Source organism: Rousettus aegyptiacus, unplaced genomic scaffold (assembly GCF_014176215.1).
Source record: "Rousettus aegyptiacus isolate mRouAeg1 unplaced genomic scaffold, mRouAeg1.p scaffold_m13_p_4, whole genome shotgun sequence".
NCBI lineage: Eukaryota > Metazoa > Chordata > Mammalia > Chiroptera > Pteropodidae > Rousettus > Rousettus aegyptiacus.
The window spans coordinates 98,884,938-98,898,328 of record NW_023416307.1 but is presented as its reverse complement, the minus strand read 5'-3'; the positions used below and the strand labels follow the sequence as shown (position 1 = coordinate 98,898,328).

Sequence of the window (13,391 nt, the reverse complement as noted above, 5' to 3'; positions counted from 1 at the left end):
TTATTTTTAATATATAAATAAAAGCCAAATCAGTACAACAGAAACGTGGACATTCTACTCTTGATCTACTTTAAACTGTCATAATTCCAACTTACAGACCTAAAATACCAACCTCCCACTTAGAAAAGGTAGTAATAAAATAACCATCTAAGAAAGAACTCTTTGTGGTTAAAATTTAGCTAAATGTTAAATATCGCACGGCCTTTTCCTGTGGCTCATAAAACCCCCCAGGCTCAGCTTTCATTGGTAAAAACTGGCTACCTGCTCTAAGGTACAAATATGAGGATAACTATTCACGCTTCTATATAAAACCACTTATGACAAAATTGGGGAGGGCATATCAAATTTATTCAACAAAGGGAATGAAAACTAGGTCTTCTCCCACCATTATTAACACTCAAATGCCCTTCCCACAGAGGAATGTTCAGAACTCTCAAGCGGATCCCTCAATGGCTACAAATGTCTTATGTGTTAATGTCCCTAATTTACTAAAAACAAAAAAAAATTTATAAACTAATCACCAATGATTCAAAAGTAAAACATACTTCAAAAGAATTTTCAAGACCATTCTAATTATTGAGTGGCATTTTCCAGCTTCAGCTGAAGATCCCATTTCCAAAATTAGCAAACCAAAATAATATCTTCACTCTATGAGGCCATTACAATTATGTGCTTAATAACAAGGGAAAGCAGTAAACCAATGAGCCTATTTTTTAATTTCTTACCTAATGCAGCATGATTTTCTTGTTCCTGACTCTTTCCCAAAGAGGCCATCATTTTTGAATACATTTCAGTCCACCAAGGATTATACTTCAAAACCTGTTCAACTGCCTCATCTTCAAAAAGGTCAGCTCTGAAAAAAAATATGTTGAATGGGTTTGTTATATAGAATTAGGCTGGTTTTCATTTTTTAAAAATGTTATAACATCACATTTGTACTAAAAATATAGATTAATTCAAGTGCATTTCAAAGAAAGACTGATCACTGTATTTCCTTTCTTTGTAATCAGTAATCATCATAGAACAAAAAGTAAGCATCTGACTAAAAGGATACTTGACACTGATGATCTCTTCGAATGGAAGGTATACAAAAGACCAGTCTTACCCTAAAGTCCCATCCCCTGTACTACAGCAGTGTGTGATGAAGCATATCTGAATACGCAATGGACTGAAGCCTAGCACTTATGCTAGGTTTGCAAATACCACAGATTCTGGTAAAGTTACTGTAAAGGAAATAACATATTTTAACTCCAAGAACAAAAAAATCAAACATGAGGAGAAAATTTAGGATACTAAATATCCACACAGAGGCCACACACACACACACACACACACACACCCACCTCTACATACATTACTCTGTAGCATACACATTCATATTTTCTACCAAGATGTATCTATTTTATTTAGCTGTTAATCTTAATAGTTCTTTAATTTAAAACTACTGAAAAAGATAAAAGCACCCTTTGTACACAAAAGAAAATTAATTTTCCTGTACTTCACATTCTCAGTTTTAACTGGAAAAATAACTGTTACATTCAAAATATACACGTGGAGGACACTTATTCAGAAAATATGCTATCTTGCATTCAAAGTTGGAAATTAGTATTCTTAGGAAAAGAATGCCAAAAAGTATAACTCATGGTGAAAAATTCACTTATCTTTCAGTTAATCAGAAACTCAAGGAATTGGTTGTTTTTATCAATTATATTTTGTAGCTTTTAGTTTTATGACCTTAAATATTTTTTTTCAAGTCAGATATTAAAATCTTTTTAAAATTAGTAACTTAACAAGTTCTTCATATGTACCAAGCAATGCACTAAGTGCTTCTCATTCATTATTTTCTTGAATCTTCACACCATCCCCACGGGAAGGGGATACTCCCTGCCCATTTTACATTAATAGAAACAGAGGGTCAGAAAAGTTGTATATCATGGCCAAAGGTCAAAGAACCAGTAAGAAGTATAGTCAGGATTTGGACCCTCGTAAGTCCTACTCCAGAATCCAAGCTATTAACTAATATATGTATTCCATTTTTATGACTGAGGAAATAAAGTACATATTAGAAAAAAACTGAATAGCAATTTACTTGAAACAATAATTCTCAATACCAATATCTGCCAGGTGCACAGGCATAGGAGACTAGGATGAAGTAGTTGCTTTATAAACTAATCCTGCTAAAGATTAGCTATCGCAGAAGTAAAACTTTAAAGTGATGGTCGCAAGGTGGGAGGGGGGTTGTAAGGCTAGGTGAAGGGATTAGGACATACAAATTGGTAGTTACAAAACATTCACAGGGATGTAAAGTACAGCATAGAGAATGTCATCAATAATATTGTAATAAGTACATATGATGTTAAGTGGACACTAGACTTACTGGGGAGGATTGCTTTAAAAGTTATATAAACGTCTAACCACTATGCTGTATGGCCGAACTAATATAATAATGCACTCAACTGTAACTGAAAATATTTTTTTAAATAAAGTGAAGGAAAACTCTTTAGATTGAGATTCTATTAAACTTTCATCTGTAAATCAGGACGTGAACTTTTTCTAGGAAATGAATTTTTAAAAGGATAAGCTATAAGAATAAATGGCTAAAATGGAAAATAAGTCAACAGAAGTACTAACTCTGTGCCATGTTCCAACCTCCATGATGGGCAATGGGGTTGCAATGCTGACAAGACACAGGCAGTTCTGGCCCTCACAGAACTCACAGTCTCATGAGAGAGTCACACAATTACAGTACAGCATAAGAGCTATGATAGAATAGTACAACAGTTTAGGGCAAATAAAATTAGGAAGACAGGCCAAGGTTCCTGGAGGAAATAATATCTAAGCCAACAGATGAATAATAATTAACAGTTAACCAGACTAAGAGAGGTAGAAGAAAATTATCTGGGCTAAAAGAAGTTAGGAAAAGCTAGGAAATAAGAAGCCACATTAAAAAAAAAAATTGAGAATAGAGAATTGCTGGAGCTGTGGTAACAATGACCTTGTAAGCTATATTCAAAAATCTAGAAGATTTTTATCCCTAAGAACACTGAACGCCTAAAAGCTCTTGCATAGGAGACTAACATCAATGTGTTTCAAAACATCACTCTCACTGCTACCTGGAAAATGGTTTAAAGGGACCTGAAGGAACAGAAATAATGGTAGCCTAGAATAGGATAGTAGCAGTGGACAAGGAAGAGAGTTGATAGATTTGACATATAGTTAGAAGCTAGAATCCTTAGATGTAAGAGTCAACAGAGCCAGGAGTTAAAGTCAATGTCCAGAATTCTGGTCTCAACAACTCAGTGGACAACAGTGTCCTTTGTTAAGACAGGAACACAGGATGTTAATAGACATAACTGCAGAGATAATGACTTTTGCTTGGAACATGCTGAATTTAAGGTGTCATTTTAGAACATAGAGAGAACTGTCCAATAGGCACTTAGACATGCAAATCTGATGATCAAGAGTGACACATGAGACAGTTTATGAGGCCAAAGAAGAGGTCAGAATTGTCCAGGGAAAACTGTCAGGGTGAACGAAAAGGGCCTTGGACACTGCAGTACCAAGGACATTTAACACAAAAGTAGAAGAGTCCATCTGAAAAGATGCTGTTTTTCTCCCTATGGGAACAAATTTTTTTTTTAATGACTCTGTAAAATAGCATCTCTGCCACCTCCATGCCCAGCCTCCTGCCCCCTAAAATTTTCAGAATGTTTAATTATTTAGAGTAAAATCTCACTAACACAGTCCCAGTAATTAAACTATGATGATTTTTACAATGTCATGACTTAAGAGTTTTATGAACAGGATCTTTCCAGAATAAATTATTTTCGAGTCTTTAAGTGCCATTAAGATCAACAAGCATTCACCGAATGCCCTCTACGTGTATGCAGCATTAGGGAGATGAAGATTGGCAAAACTCACTCCCTGCTATTCAGGACTCCACAATTTAACAGGAACCACAGACATACAGAATGCTGTAAAAACAAGATGAGTTATAACACGGAGCACTGAGGAGGGTTTCCACCATCAGTCTGAGAGAGAAGATGCCCGGGGGTGACAACTGAACCCAGTCTTAAAAGATAACTACAAGTAATTTAGGCAGGATGGGACAGGGGAGAAAACAGATGGCAAAGGGATACCATGAATACAAAGTGTGTGAGAAGAGGTGTGGTACGGGTCGGGAAATGCAAACATTCATTACTGCCACAGAATAAAGCAGAAGGAGAGACTGACAAAAGAGACACTAAGAGGCAAGCAGGGTCCAGATCACAGAGAACTTTATATGTCATCATTAGGAATAAACAAAGGAGAACCCAGTAAGAGTTTAAGCAGATTTTTATTTTAAGTACATGTGACTTTATACTGGTAGTTTTATAGTTGATAGATTTTCAGAAGTCGAGGAAAGAGGTACAGATGTCAATTAGGAAGTGAAGAGATTGCTGCAATAAGTCTATCAAAGGCAACAGCCAGAAATAGATGAAGTAAAGGAAATGGGAGAGATAAACAGTACAATCTCAGGATAGATTGGAAGTATGAAATAAGAAAGAAGTCAAAGATGAATCCCAGGTTCTTAACTTGGGTGACTGGAGTGAAAAATGAGAGACTCTACCATGGAGAAAATTCAGGAAGACTTTAAAGGTAAAATTATGAGTTCAATTTGGATATGTTGAAATAGAAGAGTCAGCAAGATGCCCACATGCTCTCTAAATCTTTAATCTGGCTTTTCTTCATAGCACTTATCACAATCAAAATACTGTGTAATTCCCCACTAGAATGTAAGCACCCTGAGTGTAGTGACTTTATCATATTCACCACACACTCCTCATTACGGCAAAACTGTCTGGCACGTAGTTCACTCAAACAAATATTTGTTAAATAAGAAAGTGCATACAGGAAAGAATGAATACATGAAATTTTATTTAATCCTTCTTCCTAAGCTTGGTATTTTGCATAGAGAGCCACCTTGGAAGGTACGGCAACTTCCCTAAACAGCGCTGCCTGGAAGTGCTGTGAGTTCCATGCGGTCTGCAGCAGTGCCCAGTCATCAGGACAGAAAGTATAGAAATGGGATGGCAGAAAAGCGGGGACAACAGAGAAACAACAATTGATTTTTACCAGCCACAGTTGCAAAACCGAGGCTGAGCCACAGCCCCCAAACCTCAACCAAGAGGGGCCCCTTGCCCAATACCCCCTGAGATGGGTCACAGTGGAACCCTAGGGGAATCTAAGCAAATGCTCCCAAAATTGTCTCTAACACTCACAGGAACTGAGACTGAGGGTAGCAAGTGTGATTAAACATTAATAAGGAAAAAGACATTATTAAGACTTTATATAAAATAGAGATCCAAGAGGCTTAGACACCACCTACTGGAAACTAAAAGAAAAACACCTTCTTTGCAACAGGTTAGGGACCTTTATATTATAAAGCTTCCTTATAGAAGTCAAAAAAAAAAAAAAAAAAAAAGCAGAACACACCTCCATTAATGCCCAGGCAAAGAAATAGTCCATTAAACACCATGAACGACCAAGGTGACAAGGCATCTCAGAAACAAAGAGGAAAATTTTCAGGAAATAAGCTTACAGACACAGAAATACATGATTTAAATAAAGAGAATTCACAATGGTACTTCTGAAAAAACTCAGTGAGATCCAAAAGAATTCATATCAAAAATTTCGGGAATTGAAAAATAACCACATGACGAGAATGATTTCTTTAGCAAGGAGATCGAAACCCTCAAAAAGGACTGAATACACCTTCTGGAGATAACACACTGCGAGAGTTGAAAAATGAAATAACAAGCTTGGGAAATAGAGTCGATCAAATAGAGGAAAGGATCAGTGATATCGAAGACAGAAATCTAGAAATAAATCAGAAGGAAGAAGAGAGAAACCGAAGAATGAAAAATAATGAAAGAGAAATACAAGGACTAGTGATACCACCAAGAGACATAAAAAAGAATAATGAGCATTCTCAAAGAGGAGGAAAGGGAGCAGGGATTAGAAAACATTTTCAGATGAATAGTTGATGAGAATTTCCCAAATCAAAGGAATGAGCTGGAGTTTGGATTTCAAGAAGTCAATAGACCATGCAATTATCTCAACCCAAAAAATCCTTTACCAAGACACACTATTAAAGTTATCAAAAATCAATGACAAAGACAATTCTCAGGGCAGCCAGGAAAAAGAAGACGGTACATATAAAGGAAAACTCATTAGATAATCCTCAGACTTCTCAGCACAAACATTATAAAAAAGAAAGAAGTGCAATGAAATATTCAAACTATTAAGTGAAAGGAGCTACCAGCCAAGAATAATGTATCCAGCTAAGCTCTCCTTCAGCTATGAAGGAGAAATTAACCTTTCCAGACATACAAAACTTGAGGGAATTCTCCACTATGAAGCCTGCACTACAGGAAATACTGAAAGAGGTCACCTCACCTAAAACAAAATGACAAAAATAATAATAATTAGGAGTAAGAAACTAGCAGGCTGATAAAAGCAGAGGAGTGCCACGCTTACAAGAAACAGGGCATCATAAGCTTAAAATAAGAAGAGATTTGCTATAGCAAGATAGTAATGAGCATTCAGCAAACATAAGGACAAATTGAGACAATGACAGAAAAGGGGAGGATTCAAAGATCCAAATTCACAAAGGGGAATGGAGGTAAGGCACGCACAGAAGAAAAGAGACAACTATATATACATAACTATCCTTTACATATTCATAATGGTTACCACACAACAAAGATTCAGAACTGAAGTATGTAATATAAAACAAGAAAAACCAGAGGAAAAAAGCACAAGAGCCAACCAAAATAAAGTAAACAGAAATCCAAGGTCAAGGAAGAAACGGAAACCCCAAGCTACTAGAAAGCAAAAGATAAAATGGCTATAAAAAGATTTCACATATCAATAATTACCCTAAATGTAAATGGACTGAATTCACCAATAAAAAGGCACAGAGTTGCAGATTTGATCAAAAAACAAAATCCAACTATATGCTGCCTCCTGGAGATACAACTCAGTTCCAAAGACAATATAGACTCAAAAAGAAAGGATGGAAAATGATATTTCAAGCAAATGGCATTCAGAGAAAAGCAGGAGTAGCCGTACTGATATTGGACGAAATAGACTTCAAAATAAAAAACGGTAAAGAAAGATACTGAGGGACATTTCATCATGATAAAGAGAATCATGCACCAAGAAGACAAACACTAATTAATACCTATGCTCCCAATCAGAGGCCCTCAAAATATATAAAGCAATTACTAACAGAACTAAAGGGAGAAACAAACCAAAACACTATCATAGTAGGGGACCTAAATACCCCACTGTCGGATAAGGACAAATCATCTGAACAGAAAATCAATAAGGAAATAACATACTTACGTGATACATTAGACCAACCAGACTTAACTGACATTTACAGAGCCTTTAATCCCAAAAAAGCTGTTTATACATTCTTCTTTACTGCACATGGAACATTCTCAAGGATGTTCCATGTGCAGTAAGACACAGAGATAGCTTCAACAAATATGAGAGGGTTGAAATCATGCCAACCTTATTCTCTGATCATAATGCTTTAAAACTAGAGATCAACTGCAAAAAGAAATCAGGAAGAACCAGAATTACATGGAAATTAAATAACATGCTACTGAAGAATAACTGGGTCAGGGAAGAAATAAAAAGAGAGATCCTAAAATACATAGAAACAAATGATAATGATAGTACAACATATCAAAACTTTTGGGACACAGCAAAAGTGGTCATAAAAAGAAAGTTCATATCATTACAGGCCTACCTCCAAAAACAAGAATGAGCCCAAATAACCTAATGCTTCATCTTAAAAAACTAGAAAAGTAAGGACAAATGAAGCCTAAAGTCAGCAGAAGGAAAGAAATCATCAAAATTAGAGCAGAAATGAAATTGAAAACAAACAAAAAAACAATAGTAAAAATAAATGCAACGAAGAGCTGATTCTTTGAGAAGGTTAATAAAATTGACAAACCTCTGGCTACACTTACTAAAGAAAGAAGAGAAAGGACACAAATGATCATACAAGAATACTATGAAAAAGTATATAACACCAAATATAATAATCTAGAAGAAATAGACCAGTACTTAGAAAATATAACTTTCCTAGACTGATTCAAGAAGAACTGGAAAATCTAAATAGACCCATCAGCAGTAATGGAAATGGAAACAATCAGCAAAAATCTACCAAAAAGTAAAAAAAGTCATCCAAATAGGAAACGAAGAAGTCAAATTCTCACTATTTGCAGATGACATGATTCTCTATACAGAAAATCCTAAAGACTCCATAAGAACACTACTAGAAACTATAAGCAAATACAGTAAAGTTTCTGGATACAAAATCAGTGTTCAAAAATCCAGTGTTCCTATTTTCTAATAACATCGTGTCAGAAAAAGAATTGGGAAAAAAAAATTCCTTTTGCAATTACAACAAAAAGAATAAAATATCTAGGAATAAATCTCATGAATAAATCTGTGAAGGAGCTACATAATGAAAACTATGAGACCCTATTAAAAGAAATCAAAGAAGATACAAAGAAATGAAAAAATATTCCATGTTCTTGGATTGGAAGAATCATAATATAGTTAAAATGACCATATTACGTAAAGCATTACACAGATTTAATGCAATCGCCATCAAAATCCCATTGGCATTTTGAAAGAAATAGAACAAAAAATCATCAGATTTGTACGGAAGCACAAAAGATCCCTAATTGCCAAAGTCATCCTGAGAAAAAGGAATGAGGCTGGAGGCATCACTCTGCCCAACTTCAAATTATAATATAAAGCGACAGTAATCAAAACAGCATGGTATTGGCAGCAAAAGAGACATACGGACCAGTGGAACAGAATCGAGAGTCCAGAAGTAAACACATATTTATAAGGACAAATAATTTTCGACAAAAAAGCCAAAAACATACAGTGGAGAAAGGAAAGCCTCTTCAATAAATGGTGCTGGGAAAACTGGAAAGCCACCTGCAAAAGAATGAAACTAGACTGTTGTCTATCATTGCACACCAAAATTAACTCAAAATGGATAAGGGCCTGCATATAAGACCGGAATCAATAAAATGCATAGAAAAAAACATAGGAACGAAACTCAAGGACCTTGGACTTAAAGAGGATTTTATAAATTTGACATCAAAGGCAAACTAAAATAAAATGAGACTACATCAAACTAAAATGCTTCTGCTCAGCAAAAGAAATCATCAACAAGGTAAAGAGACAACCATCAGAACGGGAAAATATATTTGCAAGCAACACCTCCGATAAGGGCCTAACATTCAAAATATACAAAGAACTCATACGACTCAATAAGAACAAAAATACAAACGATCCAATAAAAAATGGGCAGAGGACCTGAACAGACACTTCTCCCTTAGAGGACATACAAATGGCCAACAAACATGAAAAATTGCTCAACATCGCTAGCTATTAGGGAAATGCAAATCAAAATCACAATAAGATACCATCTCATACCTGTTAGAATGTCTATAATAAACAGGACAAGCAATAACAAATGTTGGAGAGGATGTAGAGAAAAAGAAACCCTCATACACTGCTGGTGGGACTGCAAATTGGTACAGCCACTATGGAAAACAGTATGGAGGTTCCGCAAAAAACTAAGAATTGATTTACCATATGATCCAGCAATCCCTCCACTGGGTATTTACTCCAAAGACTTGAAAACCCATATCCAAAAATATACTTGCACACTGATGTTCATAGCAGCATTATTCACAGTGGCCAGGACATGGAAGCAACTGAAATGTCCTATGATAGATGATTGGCTAAAGAAGCTGTGATATTGATACACACACACACACACACACACACACACACACACACACACACATATACACAATGGAATATTACTCAGCAATAAAAAGAGATGAAATACCATTTGCAACAACAGAGATGGACTTTGAAATAATCACACTAAGTGAAATAAGCCAGACAGAACAAGTTGAAAATCACATGATATCACTTATATGTAGGATATAAACCTAAAAGCAACAAATAAACAGGACAAATAAAACACTCATGGACATGGAATATGGACTAGTGGTTCCCAGAGGGGAGATGGATTGGGGGAGCGGGAAAAAATTTTTAAAAATAAAATGTAAAAAATAAATAAATAAATAAATAAATAAATAAATAAATAAATAAATAAATAAATAAAAAGTAAAAATGTAAAATTAAAATTGAAATGGTAAATAAAAATTTTAAAAACATAAAAAAATAAAAAACTATTTTCTCGGGAAGGTAAAAAATACCCTCAGCAAGGAAAAGATAACTTGGCTATTATTAGCAAAAGGGAAAGACTACAATTATAATTCCAAAAGGAAAGAAAGAGATAATAAAAAATAATGGATCATCTATATGCCCAGCATACTGCTGGACTACAAACCGTAGTGGAGAAAAAACACACACTTCATCTATATATTACAATAAAGGATTTAAAAAACAATAATAATCCAAAATCATTCATTTGTAACTCTGAAATATATAATTTTTCTATATATTCAATTTACCTCACCATTATGCTTTAGCATGAAATTAAAATGAGTTTTCCTTAAGTTCCCCGAAAACCTGACGTGAGAAGACATCATGACTTGGAAGGAAGCCAAGTCAAACAACTTGAAAATGTCATCTATTACACTAATGTTATATTATGTATTACATGTGTATATTACATTGCATACATAAATGTATAATATTATATATTCAATGTATTGTCTGCATGGTAGATAAGAATTTAAAGTAAATCCTTTTCTTCTGCTGTGTTAACCATTATGAACAACAAAAAAAGCAATGACTTAAAAAAAGTTTTAATTGAAAAAATTTTAAAGAATTTACTTCCATTTCATTTAATATTAATGCATTTGGGTGAGTGAGTCAGCTACTATAAATAATGAGTAATTAATAGCACAAAAATTATAATTAACCAAAATCTTACAGCTACCAGAAAAGTCACAAAGTACCTTTAACTCGACTCCCACTCTCTAAACTTGCCCATGACTAAATTTAAATTACTCATGTAGGAACTCTTCCTTGAGAAATGGAAAGAACATTTCATGCATACTATTAAAGAAAATGAGCTTCTAGATAAAGAAACAGAAGATGGAGAAAAATAAGGGCTGCTTATAATATCGCACTGCTAACTATATACAGTATTCCAATTTCCTAATTCTCTCAGGCTATATAGTTATTCTTCTAGTTTTAAAAGGGAAGAAGTAGGCAGTTCTTCTAATTAAGCTACCTCCCACTTGAAATTTCAGTCTTGTAAAGCTCATTCAGTTTTCATGCTTGCCTGTGAAAGTTGCTGACAATGAAATTTCTGCTTTAAATATTCAGCATGATTTTTTTTAAATAGGTTTCTTCTAATTATTCTTCAGTGAACCTTTAAAACCACAACTGGAGAGATAAAGGTAATTAGAAATGGCAATGTAAATGGATTTGAATTTCTCAGATGTCCTCCAAAATATAACACTCTGCTTTTACCTAATTTCTCTTAGGATGTTGAATAGATCAATCACTTATCACAACACATCACTCAATGCATTTGCACATCACAAGATATATTTCTGCCATTCCAATTAGTCTCCCACTGTGTCATAGGAGATAGAATGTTAATCACAAGAGCAACAGCAGTTAAAATGAAATAATGTACATGAAAAGGAAATAAAAAATCATAAATGGAAAGACTCTTTTTCAAGTCTTGACCAAACCACTTAGTAATGGTGTGACCTTGGACAAGTCCCTCAACCTCCTTTTCCCAGCTGTTGTGAAAACTGCAATAATAACAGAATAGCCTTTGATAAGCTGAAAGCATTATACAAATATAAGGGATATGATGATTATAGCTGTATATATAACAGTTTAAAAACTGTTGGCCCAAAGCTTGGGAAGAATTATAATTGAGGTCTAAGTCACCATACAACAACCATCCTAGGAGAGCCCAACACCTGCAGAGGCCAGGTGACAATCAAATCCTTGGAAAAAGTGTTGCTATCATGGCCAATAAGACATATCACAGTCTCTCCTCAAGTGATTATTTACTTATCCATTAATTAGGTAAGTTCCTTGGGCAAACATAAGTCTCATAAAGATGTATCATGGCTACGAAACACAATACGGGTGGAAAATAAAATATAGCAAAACTTAAAATTAGTTTTTATTTATACCTTATTAGAAACAATAATTATTTGTCAATTTGAAACAGATTCTTGATTACTGATACTAGTGAATGAAAATGTTAGGAAAACCTTGGATCAGCCAAAAAATGCAGTAAATGTAGATTCAAATTCTTAAAGACTATTAATCACAACAAAAAGCCTACTTAAGAGAAGTGCAAATGTTCTCAAATTTAGTGTTCTATTTTTCAGCCTGGAGAGGAAAAACTCAAAGATGTTAAAAGAGTTTTCTGTTGCTTGAATGAACGACTAGAAAACAACAACTTAAAAGACCACAGAGGTATAATGGTTGTAGGTTAATTCAAATTTCAGCTAAGGTTTTGAGCCATCATTAATTTCTAGAACCCAAAAAGCACATATCTAACATAGTTAAAAAGACACTCAAAAATTTTTATATATATGTCAAGTAAATTATTTAATCCTCAAAAGCTCAACAATTGAGTTCCATCAGATAGCAGAGTAGAAAAACACTGTACCCCCCTCATATGTTCAGGAGTCAAGTAACCAGAACCTTCAATGGGAAAAACAACCTTGAGTCACATCCTTTGGCCAAATAGAAACAACAAACTAATAGATCTATAGTCACAGGAGAGAGATAAGCAGGCCCAGAGAAAGTTCCTATGTTGTACATGCCCATCAGTTAAAAGAGCTGTCTTACAGTTAATTTTCCTCATTATCAAAGTAAACAACACAACCCTAGGTGGAGATTTAAGATGCTAATGAGACATACAATGCATGAGGTAGCAGGTAGGTACACCACACAGGTGCAGCGTAAGACCCACCTCGACATATTTAGGGGAGGTAAAAAGGAAAGAAAGGGGTGGTCCCTAACCCCAAAAGTCCTTTAAACTGCTATACCTATAAATCTTGGGACTCCATATCCATTTTCCTCCAGAGGGTACTCCATTGGTATATCATCAAGCTTTCGCTTTAAAAAACCTGTCTTTCTACAAAACTGTTTCGCCCACTCTTGATTTCTATCCTGAGAGGGGCAAGGACACCTGTGCCGATAACACCAGAACACATGAAAATTTCAACTGAGCTGCAGAACAACAATCTTCGAGAACTGCCTTCAGTGTTTCTGAACAGAAGCCCCATAACTAAGGACATATAGAAACCACCTTGAGTCTGATAAGAAAAGTGGAGATGCAAAATGAGCTG

General features: G+C 34.8%; 1 protein-coding gene across 5 annotated transcripts in view; it reads right to left on the bottom strand.

The window, feature by feature from the left end:
* Positions 1–13,391, bottom strand: part of SHQ1 (SHQ1, H/ACA ribonucleoprotein assembly factor) — a 111,121-nt gene that overhangs the window by 81,227 nt on the left and 16,503 nt on the right. For all 5 annotated transcript variants that reach the window (XM_016148054.2, XM_016148064.2, XM_036218799.1 and 2 more), the window contains one exon: positions 726–853. In XM_016148054.2, coding sequence (XP_016003540.2) covers positions 726–853 — 128 coding nt within the window. The remainder of the gene's footprint in view (positions 1–725; positions 854–13,391) is intronic.